The following is a 13,826-nucleotide window of genomic DNA, read 5'->3' on the forward strand; positions in this document are numbered from 1 at the left end:
TTGGTGCGTCTATATAAAAACAAAGTTGAAACTTGGGTTTTTGCTCTTGGCCAGACATGAAAAGCCATTTGAACATAAATTGATATCTATTAAACCAAAAATTTTATGGTCCCAGCCTTATAATGTGATTTTACAGTGATAATTGACAGAAAAAAAATTAAACCACAACATAGCTAAGCCAAAACAGTTTAGGTTTTAAAACTATTTTCACACAGCATCTCTGCAAGATGGAGGGTCTGCCAGATTCAGGTGTCTCAAATGATATGTAATGAACCTGGGGCTTTAGTGGTTCCTGAACATTTTTCCACTTAGCTGGAAACGGGTAAACCTAATAACTCTCAGTTAATCCTTTTTTACTTGGGTTTTTGTACAAACTGAACAACAGTGTATTACTATTTGAGCTTTAGGGCTGCTGGTGGGGAAATATTAGCTCTGGAAAGAGCCAGGCTATTTTTTCCTCCCATTTCCAGTCTTTGTGCTAAGCTAACCATTAAGCTTCCCATTTATCAAACAACTGCAATAGTAGTATAAATCATCCAATCTCTGGAACTCTGCAAGCACATGAATAAGCATGTTTTCCACATTTCATTTTAAGCCATGTGAAGCGAACGGGAAATTGATCAAGGTCGATTCAGTTCACCATGATTGTACCAAAAGCCCCTGTGCAAGGGACCAGTACATAGTAGCATTACTATTTGAACTATGGCAAGAATTTACCTATTGTTGCCCTGCACGTCTGTGACTACAAAAGGCAGTAGGGTGAGTCACACCCTCAGATACTGTTCCTTTTGGGAAATGCACTGATCGACAATTAAAATCTAGACAATCAACATACTGAGTCATGTAGATCCCAAGGCTCATTAAAGTATGTTAAGCACAAAAGATAGCTGCCACTGGGCTGCGTCAGACATTTACATATATGCTATTTCATATATGCACATGAAACACAGTTATGAAATAAAGTACATTCCCTCAGGGTAAAGCGAGTGTAAAATGAGGTCATGCTCTGGCTTATCTAGATGTAATATAGATCAGTTCATATATACACTGAACACAACTGCCAGGCCCAGTGTACATCAGCTGTGGTGATTTTCCTTGGTGCTTTTCCACTAGTTTATTTAAATTATAAAGAGGCATAATGACGCTTTTGTAAACTTTATAATCCATTAGTCACTGATGAGCTTCCCTTTCTGCCAAATATGTTTAACTTAAAATGAAAGTCTGATGGGTAAAGTAAAAATGTTGAGATTCAGTTTGTAGATGCTTATGATCATCTCAGGTGTTAAAACCTTATTTCATATCGCTTTGCATTAAAACAAGGTTAAAGAGGATGTACAATACTCATTCTTAGTTAAAAAGAAAATTAGAAAGGTAGGTTTATGTAGCTCCAGAAAATGTTCCAACATAGTGCTTTAAAAGTATGTTGAGTTGAAATCCAAATAGATAATATGGAAGAGGAAGTGTGTTACAGTCAGGTTCTTCACAGTGACTGCTTCCTCCTAACTTTTTTGTGAGTAACTATTTCTTAAAACCCAGGGATTTCACTATGAAAAATCACCACTGTTACAACTTGAATGAATGAGTGACCTGGGGTGAATGTACTTCATGTAAGAGAAAGCAAAATTTTTGGAGAAGATATGACTCATAATTCATTTCAGGTATGAATGACTGTCTAGGTCTTTGAAAAGCACGGTCGCTCTCAGTCACCAGTGATGTAAGATCGGATCTACCACATTTAAGCAAATGCCCCAGAAAACTACGCAAATGTAACCAAGTCAAAAACACCGAACAAAATGTTTGAGAAACTATTACAGGCGGCGATCTAAATAAAACAAGACAGATTCATTCTCAGGTTTGTGTTCTAAGTTAGGAGTAGATCTATGGTCGGTAAACACATTTTCCATTTGATGAAGAAAAAGTACTTGAGAAAAATTACCTTGACTTCAATTTGCTATAAAACTGTCTTTCTAGACCAAGGACAATACAATGGTGCGCTCGCAGCAATCTGACAATGACAGGACAAGCACCAATAGGGTCTATTAAAACGGATCAGACCTGCTTTGTAGCTTGTAATCAGAATGTTATCTTTTCATCGTCAGCTGCCTGGAGCGCTTCAGGTTCACATACACTTCCAGAGAAAATCCCCTTCTTTCCTGACTACAGCATACCAGCCTACTGTTTTTAATGGCCACAACTTTGAACTTTACCAAGAAGCCAAAAAAAAACCCAAAAAAAAAAAAAAACCCCCAAAAAAAAAACAGCATCAATATGAACTACCTCATACCTTAACATATGTTAAAGTGATCAAGTTGAGAGTACTCCATTTTCAAATAAACTTGTCTGCTTTTATTTTTTGGGAATTCCCTTGGTGATGATGGGAAATTCCCGTTCTTTTAGGATACACAAGATTAAAGGCCCTATCTATCCATTCTTTATTTGTCTGGATAAATGTCAAGCTGTAGTTTTCCTTCTCTCTTAAAGCATGACAGCAACAACAGAACATCCTCATGCTTTGAAACCTGTTTCCAACAGGAACTGATCTGCTGCTCTCACCTGACTTTTCTTATTAATTCTGTTTCTTAGAAATGTTCCCAGACACTCAGGTAGGGACTTGTGACCTATTTTTTTCCACTCTCAGTTTGGTGGGTAGAGCATTTGTTAGTGTGGAACCTCAGTCACTTATAGACCCTGTTGTAAATGTGTAGGTGTCTGCTGGCGGGGGGGGGGGGAGAATCCCCAGAAGACTGTTCGTGGCCTTTTTAAGAGCCTGTGTGTATTTCTCCCAGCTGCATGTGGTTGTCTCGTAGACGAGACACTGCACTTGCCCTTTAAAGACAAAATTATAACCAATCATTCTGTGGGCACATGAAATGGAGCCGGGTGATATGTTATGTAAATGAAATAAACTAATTCAGCCACAAGCATCTTCCCCATTTAGCTGATGAGTAACTTAACATGTGATGTTCCCTGGTGTCATTTAAACATTTGGGGACCAGGGTGAAGCACTGACTTTTGAGCCTCTTCATTTTGTTTTCAGAAGTATTCATTATTCTGAACACTTTTCTAAAATAGTTCCATTCTAGTTATTGGTATTATTTAAAAATTTACCACCAATACAATTTAACTCCTCTATTTCCAGACTTGAGTGTAAGAAAATAAGCATATATATATATATATATATATATATATATATATATATATATATATATCTCAAACTTTTCTTTTAAAGCATTGACTGATAATGTAAGGAGAAGATGGGCTGGTTTTTATCAAATCTAAAAACAAATACTAAAAATACTTAAAAGTCTACGTAACATTTTCTAAATAACAGTCACATTTATCATTTCCCTGTAAGTTATGGCACCATAACTTCATAAACTGCTACAGTGCTGCACGTTAGCTAGTTTGCCAATCAGCCGCTACTGGTGAAACCACACTAAGGCTGTAGAGACCAAGTAGAGCATTGACTTTCAGTGCATATAGACTCAACTTGTAACATATTTTCTTTTACACTTTAAAGTCCTGCTTTTAATATGCTATTATCTGATCGAAATACAATGCAACAAAGGAGATACATGTTCACACAAATGCCACAGTTGTGGTGTGTCTTTTCTATGCACTGCAACAGCCTACTTCCTTTTTTAAAAACAGGGGATGTCCAGTTTCCTGTGCTTACTACACCAAACCCATGACAACTGAATCACAAAACAGCACCGTTTCAGTGTGTGTGTGTCAAAATGATACTTCACTGCAACTAACTGCAGAATGTTTTAGTCACTGACAGCAAGGGGTTTAAAATGCAACGAACTACTATCTTTGCTGGACCTCTCAGCACCCCTTTAGTGTTTGCTTCAGCCGCACAACAGCTGGGAATCTGGCTGTCACACTACAGCACGCGCATTCAGGCAGCAACGGGAGGGGGTTTTCCACTGCACAGGCATGCATGTGCGCGCGCACACACACACACACGCGCGCGCACACACGCACAAAGACTTGCACAGTGCCAACCTTTTCATTGTGAGGCTGTGATCTGTGTAATCTGAGGCTGCAGACTCAATTTAAATATAAAACAATGAAACGTACTTAAACCTAAATAAATCATAAGGTAAAGTGTGTGCGAACAGTCTTTTATTACAAAAATAATGTGCCAGCTCAAAAAAAACAGCACCAGCTCTACAAAAATAAGAGTGTTGTCACTTTGGGTGATATCTGTACATACACTGTCAAAAGTGGATTGCAAACTTTTTTTTCAGTTTTATCAAATTTCCCAAAACGTTGATGTACCAGAAAATATATATATATATGGCTTTAGGGAAAAGGGCAACAAAATATTGAACTAAAATGATTTGCCTTTTCCATTTACATATGTCAAAAGAATAAATACTAATATAAGTTATATTTTAAATCTTAATTTACACAGGACAGAAAGTCGGTTTGATCAGTTCAATCCAAAACCACTAATAGCACCACATTATAGATGACTAGATCGTAAAGAAGAAGCTTATACATCATGAATCTTAATTGTAAGATCCTACGATTCATTTTTGGCTAAATGAAAGTGCAACAGGTTTGTAATTTGACACACTGAGGTATATGATATTCTACATATTGCATTGACATCCTTGTCCCCACCAAAATAATATCCTGCATTGCCACAATAGAACACTGAACCTGATGCTGGATTTTTAAAATCTACGCAGACTTAGAAAGGCTTGGGACAGGGGAACTTTAGGATTGTACAGTTTTGGATTTCAATTTAAGTCAGTTGTGTAACTAGTTATCAAGCCCCTCTAAATTAGATACTCCACTCAGTTTTATTTTCTGCCGTGTAGTGCTGCTCATCAGTGTTCAGTTACTGTCAGCAAAAGACAAGTCTTTTTCAAATGTCTGTTGTTCCTTTTAGAGTTTGGCACATTCCTCCCAGTGATTCAGGTACTCTGCAGATTCTGTGTCACTGAACTTGGCATGGCATCGTGGGCACTGTAACTCTGAAAGCCCTAGGAATTCGTCCCAGGCAGGGTTTGATGTTGCTAGTGCAGCTGCAGGCTGCTGTGTGTCAGCAGTGGTCCTCATTAGATGTGCAGCAGAGTCCTTGTGTCGCCTTGAGGATAACCTGTGTCCTATGTGTCCGCGACACGTGGGAACATCTCTGCTCTCTCTGCTAGTTCCCTGCTGAAAACGGAGGTGCATACGCTTAGGACTGCACAAGCCGCACATGGGAACATATTAACCATAAAAGGAAGTGTATGCTTCTATGAAGGCACTCATCTGCATCACTGAAGGGCTGTGGGCTCACCTGTTTATGTAGTTGTTTTAACTGATAAATCTGCTCCTTCAGGTCTTGGATCTGGCCCTGTGCTCGCTCTCTGTCAGAACGCTCCGACTTAAAGTCCTCTGCGTAGATGAGGACCTAAGTAAGAAGAGAAAAATCTTTTAGTTTCTGGCTTTTGTATTCTTACCATCAGATACAACTAGACTTGTATAAGTCAGTCAAATAAAAGAGATGCAGACTGATTCAGCATAGCAGACTATAAAACAGGACTAACCTGCTGTTCCAATGTCTGGATTTTCTCTTGATCTTGCCTCTTCATCTCCTCCTGTTCTCTAGCCAGTCTGGCACACTCACTCATCTTCTCCTTCAATGAGCCGTTGAGCCTGGTAATCTCCTGATACAGCAGCCCAGGGCTGACAGAGCCCGGCCCATTGATCTCTTTCAGCTGCTGACATAAACCCCTGATATAGTCCTCCCTGGTAGAGTCATACTTTTGCCACTGAGAATTCAATCCTTGTACCTAAAACAGAAGCAGTTAGGGCACAGGTTAGATCACCTGATGATGCACTGTGTTCTGTATTATAGTCTGATTTTAAAAACCATGTTCAATATAAAGTGCAAACATTTGCCTTATTGACTTCATCACACATATACCCCCCCCCAAACACTTACATATGCCACTCGCTGCTTTAGCTGTTTATTCTCCTCCTGAAGTTGACAGATTTTGGCATTAGCACTGAACATGTCAGAGGATTCTGTTGTCTGTGGAAAATGATGATGTTAATTCTGTGCACTGAAAATAAATAAATGAATTAAAGAGTCAGTGCAGAAACTGCACAGTGACTCCATGAAGCCTAAGGTACACTACACAGTTACAGCATCACATACATCTTTGGTCTGTTGCTGCTGGGCAACCTCCTCCACTTCTCCTTCCCCCTTCTTCTTCTTCTCCAGCCTCGCCAGCAGCTCCTGGCACACCTTCACGGTCGCACCAAGCTGACTGCGCAGCTGATCCGCCTCCTCTGCCAGGGAGGTGCAGAGGACGGTTCTGGTGGCCTCAGACAGCTCCTTATCCTCCAAGGCTGACCGGAGCCTCTGGATCTCCTGATCCTTCTCATGGCCTGGCTCACACCTGACACGCTCCAGCTCCAGCTCCTTCTCTCTGAGCTGAGTGTTCAGTTTCTGAACCTCCTGCAAAAAGACATGAGTAATTTGTCACGTGTAGCCTCTTGGTGCATTTCATATGAATATATTTCTCTCTTTAGTGCCACTAACATTTGCTCTGGTTTTCATATTTGACTGATGCTGTTAAACACTTTCAGTAAACAATAATAATCATTACTGAACATCACAATCCTCTAAACTTCACACCAGCAATCCCAGCATGGTGAGCCTGACTTTTCTACAGATCTTATCAGTTGATACTAATGGATTTGTTGGCAATGTTCCCACAATGCTGTGCAACTAAACTAACTCCAGCTGCCGATTTTACGCACTACTGTCTACAGACATTTTCAGGATTCTGTATTTTACCTCTTCTTGTCGAGATGCCTTGAACTCCAGATCGTTCCTCTTCTGTTTCAGTTTGTATATTTCTTTACACAGGCTCTCCAGCAGAGACTTGGACGGTCCGAAGTCCACAGACTCGTTATCTCCCACCATCAAGCGGAGCCCCTCGTATCTCCCCAGCCTCGTTTTTAGATCTGCAATAATATTGTCCTTTACACAGATCTGTTTGTTCAGAAGGTCGATTTCCTGCCGAGTCTCGTGATAAAGAGTATTCAAGGTGCTGTAACTCCGCATTTTGTCTTTCGGCACGTCGGTGTCCGTGTTTATACTGAGGTTATCCATTGCAGCCTTAGATTTGACTCAAAGATCAGCCTGTTAATATTCCAGCATTTGACGCCTCTACTTCTAACCCCGTGTCTTTAGAAATGGAGCAAGGACATCAATTGTGTCGGAGATTTGGCTCATCAGTGTCGAGAATAATATCCCCGCACAGTCTCAGGGGATTTCCTGGGGAACTTCCCCACGTACTTTTTTGAGCTTCGTCAAACTGCGCCCTGGCTGCGCTCAAAGACCGTCACTGGGAGGTGGACTGGCTTTACGGCCTGTTGGCACACAGGCTAAAGAAAACACATCTTCACTATGGACTAAAAGTTTTAGGACAGCTTGCACCAAGTGCCGAAGAATAAACACTGGTGCGGCTTTCACGAACGTCGTAAACCGGAACTCTCCAAACGAGAGGTGCGATTGGTCAACGCAGCTAAACGCTTTTGGATAAACAAACTAAATGTGTTTCAAGAAGAGTTGTTTTTAAATTAGATCGTAACACATGTTTAAAAAAAACATTTCTCTCATGCATCTCTTGGGTCTACACAAAATCGTTTCATTCCAGCTAAATCGTTTTCATCGTGTGCTCCGACAAAAATAGGAACAAAAACTACAAATCTCGAAGTCCCCCTGGAGTATTAGCCAATATTTTTGAAAGGAACTACAAAACTACTTTAAAAGCATTAATTTTCCCTTCGGTAGTTTACTGGGTTTCTACGCATCCCGCCCCTAAACGTCACATCAGGTAATCACAGCAAGTTTCCCATCTACTCCAGTCGTTTTATTAGGTTTGATCATCTCGGACCAAGACTATTGCTTTTCCCACACTATTGTGATATGGCGTAACTTCATGTGATGACATTTTACTGCTCTGAATTACGCAATTATGGCCACACCAGTGTGTATTTTAGCTGTCCAGGATTCATACACGACTATGACTGACCATTGTTTTTATTCTCAACGTGCTGTGGGGGAATTTGTGCTCTCAAATGTCGGAAATTACACTGTATCTGTTACTGTAACAAAATGACTACAGTAATCATAGTATGTACAATATTACCATCATGAGCCCAAGGTGCTTTAGTTTTCCTGAATATTATCACTGTACTATATAAATGTAGGGTAAAGGGCCTGTTTTTGGAAGATTAGGGTGGTTGGTACTTCACAAGACAAACATGATTTCCCTTATTGTAGTAAAGTCAGATTGAAAGGCTTCAGGTTGCACTTATTTTCATTATTGATTCATCTGTGGAAACCAAAAAATATCTTCAAAAGTATCGAAAATAAAAGATCACTTTTCGTTTAGCTGTCTATCCAACTACTCAAACTCATTGTTTGTTCTAAATTCAAAATGTATCAAAAGCAGAGGATGTGGATGTTTCTCTGTTCTTGCTGTTTGTGAGCTACACATTATGCAGTGATTTGGATTTTTAGTAGACAATACCTTTAAAAACATAGTGTACAGTAGCAGAAGTACAAAGCCGGAATATCTCCCCCCCCCCCCCCGAGTTAAATTAAGAATAGATTACATATAGACTATTGTAAAACTATTAAACTTGGAACCTAGATTGAAGACCATACAAGTTACTTGTATCTGGTCAAAATGAAACTACTGTCTAGACTGTAGGAGAGGAGGTACATTTGTATTAAGCAACCATTCATTTTCACTTGCTTCTACTGGCCATTGGGGAGTCCCAAGTGATTCTGGGCCAATCACACAAATGAGATGATTCATTAAAGCCATTGTCATGTGACAATCGCGAGAATTCACAAGATGAGTTGTGAAGTTTAAAAACCACAAGGCAAGGTGGTGGTAGGTGAAGGGGGCCAGGATGATACTTATAAAAATCATAAGGTCAGGTTTTCTGAGGTACCAGATGCTGTTGACATTGACAACAGTAATGGGGTGACCTAATGTGATGTCTCTTCCTCACAGAAGCACTTTAAATCTTTCAGATTTAGCCCACACTTTTTAATTTGGTTCCCTTCAACTTCACACCTTGAGTCATGTGATAACTCTCAGCAGCTCATGAGTGTGATCGACCCAGAGAGGTGAAAATGTCTGGGACTCTCCACCAATTAGCAGACCTTTGAACGAGCAGTGCAATATATTAAAAATACTCATACAGGCCAGTGGACGCTTCATTTTGATATGTTGGTACAACGTCAGTCATCTGCATAGGGCAATACCTGGAATATCGACAGACATAGTTCAGTAGAAACCACTTTAAAATGGAGCCATCTGGGTTTTTGCAGGACAAAAATGAGAAGTTGATTAGCACAATAGTAACCAAAGTTATGACAATAGTCATTTCTCTGCTTTATATCATAAATATAATAATATCTTCTGTGCTGTTGCTCACAAAAGCAAGCTACTTGTAGATGTTATGTTTGAGTCTTATGTAATTTTCATTATACAAAAAAAGAAATGTTTTTAAAATTAAACTATTGGGTTCATTAAAAGAAAAGCCAAATATTGTAATCTATAATGAAAGTAATCAGCCCTAGTTCATTTCAATGTGTATAGGGCTCTAAGTACTCATCTTGTCAAAATAAAAGTTAAAATAATCAAAGAAAACAGACAAATTTGCCTTTTGAATATTTTCAATAAAAGAAACTGTCAGTATTTTACAAGCCTCATTCTAAGCCACAGTGTGTGATCGGCACAAGCCTTACTCAAAACAGTAAAAAAAAAAAAACAGCCATCACAAAAAGCAGTGCCAGGTGTTCCTCAGGAATATATGGTCCAAACATACAGAAGCTGCTACGAAAGTATTTGCATGTAACCAAGCAACAGTTTCAGTATAAAGGGTCTGCCTGATATTCTAAGCCTCAGTTAATGATGGCCCAGAGTTTTTAGAAAAACATTTCCAGACATAATGTGGCAACAAATGTAAAAGACCTCAACCCATGTTCCTTGAAGGCTTATCCCTGCCCTACACTCTGCTGATTAGCTGGATCAGGTGTGTTCAGAAGCTGCAAGATCATTTATTTTGTCTTCCCCCACTAGGCCTGAGTGGTATCTCCCAGGAGTGGGCATGGCAGGGCTGCTTGGTTAAAGAAGCAGCATAGGTTGCCCCCCCCCCCCCCTTAACGACCCATTTATTCATGAGTATATCTGCTTCCAATTGTGAATTGTTTTTTCAGTTTTTGAACAATGAACCGAGTCATTTGTCGCTGGCAGCTTTTAATCGCTGAAATCTTTATACAAGAATAAAAGACAGTATTTGATATTTACACAGTAATACTTCCAAAAAATACTTTACATTGCACATACACACAACCACGTGATTACTGAGGCTTGCATTACTGCTCACCACACCAACACTATGCCTACCATCCAAAACTGTTAGCACCCAAAAATTCAGATTGTTGTTTATCAATTATCAGGTTTAAAATGCAGATCAAAACTTTACATAAAAGGCTTAAATGAAATATGAAGAGAAAGAGATACTGGTTTTATCATACTGTGGCAGAAAAGTATGCAGCGGCTCAAGTATAAAAACTTTTCCATGAATATTAAAGAGAGAATATAGCCAGCTATCTCTCATTTTGACTTGAGAAAACAGATGGAAAAAACAAACATGTCTTCACACTACGGGGATCACAGCTTGACGCAAAAACGCAACGCACGACATTGATTCTCTTTTGTAGTTTTGTCTTTGTTTTTATAGGACACATACACCAAACTTAGGAAGACCTGAGCTCTTCCCAAGACATCTGAGTCTTGTATTGTGGTGGAGGTTTTGGACAGAGTGAACAATAACAATATCTCCTGACAAGAAGAGAAAGGAAAAATATGAAAGTCTGATAAACTCACCCGGTCTGCAGGATTTCACGGTAGGACTCGTGTGCCAAAGATTATTAACGGACACTGCTGGTTTGGACTGTGAGCGGGTCATTAGTGAGTCCCCTGCACCTGAGACACCAGCTGACTGCACTTTACTCTAATTAACGATGTGGCAGCAGGAACATCCGGGCACCAGGGGGCGCTCGGTGCACACCACAAAATGCAAAACCAACGACCAGTGAGTAAAAGTCGCATAATTTGACATGACTGCAGCTTCAGGGACTTTACATACTCTATTTAATTATCTCTTTGCCTGTACAAAGAATTAGCTCTGGGATTATTTTGGCCTTATTGGCTGATGTCATTTTTAAAGATATTTACTGGGCAGTGCGGCAGAGACAGACAGATCAACAGCAGAGAGAAGGGGGATTGGAACCGAGTCGAAGAGGTTACAGAGGTGCCTACAGAGGGGCCTACAGAGGGGCCTACAGAGGTGCCTACAGAGGGGCCTACAGAGGGGCCTACAGAGGTGCCTACAGAGGGGCCTACAGAGGTAGCACCTTCCACAAACACAAACTCCATAAGGATTATTGTTTCACTCATGTGTATCCCGTGTTAGGCCTAATAGTTTTTAGGATTTGGGGGCATTTTGAGGATAAACCAATTGAAGACACATGAAACAGTTTGCCTTTGAAGGCCAGACAGACATATTTGCTAAAATCTAGATCAATCCTTCACTGCAGACCAGGGACACATGCAGTTTTCCCTTCCTAACACTGCTTCTTGCGGATGCTGCGGGAAATCCTCTTAAAGTCGCGCTGTCCCTTCTGCCAGCGCTTCAGCGAGGTGATGACCAGATGGCCGTCCATCTTCTGGCCCATGACCAGGTAGGCAGCGTTGATGTCGTTCATCTCCTCACAGATGCACTGCAGGCCGTCCTTCAACCACAGCACCGCCTTCCTCAGGTCCCGCTCCGTCACGCCGTTCAGCTTGTAGATGGTTTTGCTCTTGGTCTCCGGCACAATCTTGGTGTCGCCGTTGATGTAGGAGATCTCCTTGACTTTGATCTTCAGAGCTTGAAGGACGCACAAGAGAGATGTCACAGATATTGTACCTCATACGGCTCTAACCTAAAGCCTCTGTATTTACACATGTTTGGTGTCACAACGCTTCGTTTCAAAGGCCTCTAGTGAAATAAGTCATGTGAAATGTCTCCCGGAAGTGTCTCCCTTTATGATCTCTTGTGGCCCTGAACTATGCTGCTCTAATATGTGTGTGTGTGTGTGTGGACTTACCAAAGTCATTCTTACACAGGTTGTCAACAATTTCATTGTCATTTTCATCTGTTTCCTTGCAAGCATCGCACACTCTGGGCTCTAAAACAAACAGACGCAGTGATGACCAGTTTCTAACTACAGGCACAATGTAAAGGAGAATATTACAAAATCACCATATACCAGAATGTCATACACACGCGCACACACGACCACAATGGATCTACATCACATGAACAGATGACTGGATACATTTAATAAGAAGATATGGTGCTAACATGCGGAGCAGACCTATAATCTATACGTGCCACGGAGCAAAGAGTTACATCTTCTTCTAAAATACATTTGAGCTACTTTTACCTTGTGTTGTGACTGGCACGAGGTCCTCGAAGCTGGCAGGTGGTATGCACAGGTCATTGTCGAGGGGGAAAAGTTCGCACTCCAACATCTTCGGCCAGGGAAAACCAAAGGCGGACATCACGGGTGCGCAGCCGTGTTTCACGCCCTCGCACAGTGACCTACAAGGCTTTATAGGCTCGTCCAAGTCGTCCAGACAGACGGGAGCGAAAAGGGAGCAGAGAAACTTTCTCGTGTCGGGATGACACTGCTTCTGAACCAGCGGGATCCAGGACGAAGCTTGCTGCAGAACTTCATTCATGGTTTCGTGTCCAAGCAGGTTCGGGAGGCGCATCTCGGCATACTCTATATCATGGCACAGGAGGAGGTTGGCTGGGATCGGTTTGCAGTTTTTCTTTTTGTAGTATGAATCATGATGGTCAAAATTATACAATCCGTGGATGGCTTCCATGCAGGGTATTGCTACCAGCCACAGGACTGTCAATGCCGAAATGAGGGCTCTCATTTTGTCTGCGCGTAAAAGTTGTAAAATAAAGGCAGAAACGCTCAGTCAGAGGTTGCTGAGCATCAGTCAGCGTGAATGGAGCCTCTGTCAGTGGCCAGTTCCTACTGAAACAAGAGGTTTTCTTCCATGCATGTCTGGGAGGAGTCTCTATATTGTGCGTAAAGACCACTTCACCATTCAGCACACTTTCCTTCTTGTCTCCTTAGTCAAAGAAAAACCCAAATTCTCACTTGTTGCTCGCCAGGGTCTGAGAGACATTTTTGATTTCTAATTACAACTCAGAATTTTACCACCAGTCGTTTTCTCACTAAAATCCCTTCCTATTTCTTCTTCTGCCTTTTCGTGGAAATCATAACAAAATGTGTCTGCAGGTTTTCCTCATTACGCCCAAATCAACAGAAATATATAGTGAGTGAGGCCTTAACTTGCTGTTTTAGACCCACGCTGTAAATAGTTTGGAAGTGTTGTCAGTAAGGGCATTTAGCTCTGTTCAGTGGAGCGTTCATTTTCCATCATTAGGGGTACAGTGGTGAAATCCTTTGGGCATATCTGCAGGTTCATACCACATGGTGAAATACTGTTCACCCTGGTGAGAAGCAGACGTGCACTCAGCACACCCAGGGGTGAAACCAAATCTGCCTCCTCCTGCTCTGTAGCTCTGGCTCTTATCCGCTCTCAGACCCCCTTGAGCTACAGTCTGGTCTGCAGACAGCAGTGTGGTTCTTCTCAGACTTGACCTTTCTCTTCCTCCCTCAGAAGCTGAACGAGTGAGCTCCTGAAAGTTGAATGAAAGGT

General features: G+C 41.2%; 2 protein-coding genes across 3 annotated transcripts; both read right to left on the bottom strand.

Moving 5' to 3' along the window:
* Positions 1–4,111: 4,111 nt before the first annotated feature.
* Positions 4,112–7,441, bottom strand: tnip2 (TNFAIP3 interacting protein 2). 2 transcript variants are annotated; one of them, XM_026304404.2, is made up of 6 exons: positions 6,806–7,441; positions 6,161–6,463; positions 5,945–6,034; positions 5,547–5,792; positions 5,297–5,410; positions 4,112–5,169 (listed from the first exon to the last, which is right to left on the bottom strand). In XM_026304404.2, the coding sequence occupies exons 1-6, from the start codon at positions 7,121–7,123 to the stop codon at positions 4,900–4,902; spliced, it is 1,341 nt and encodes a 446-aa protein (XP_026160189.1). In that variant the 5' UTR covers positions 7,124–7,441; the 3' UTR covers positions 4,112–4,899. The 2 variants fall into 2 exon arrangements, with proteins under 2 accessions (XP_026160189.1, XP_026160188.1); XM_026304403.2 differs by having other exon boundaries at positions 4,112–5,172; positions 6,806–7,440.
* A 2,799-nt stretch (positions 7,442–10,240) lies between these two features.
* On the bottom strand, positions 10,241–13,574 carry sfrp2 (secreted frizzled-related protein 2). The gene is made up of 3 exons (XM_026303606.2): positions 12,530–13,574; positions 12,191–12,271; positions 10,241–11,970 (listed from the first exon to the last, which is right to left on the bottom strand). The coding sequence occupies exons 1-3, from the start codon at positions 13,029–13,031 to the stop codon at positions 11,666–11,668; spliced, it is 888 nt and encodes a 295-aa protein (XP_026159391.1). The 5' UTR covers positions 13,032–13,574; the 3' UTR covers positions 10,241–11,665.
* Positions 13,575–13,826: the final 252 nt, after the last annotated feature.

Source organism: Mastacembelus armatus, chromosome 1, assembly GCF_900324485.2.
Source record: "Mastacembelus armatus chromosome 1, fMasArm1.2, whole genome shotgun sequence".
NCBI lineage: Eukaryota > Metazoa > Chordata > Actinopteri > Synbranchiformes > Mastacembelidae > Mastacembelus > Mastacembelus armatus.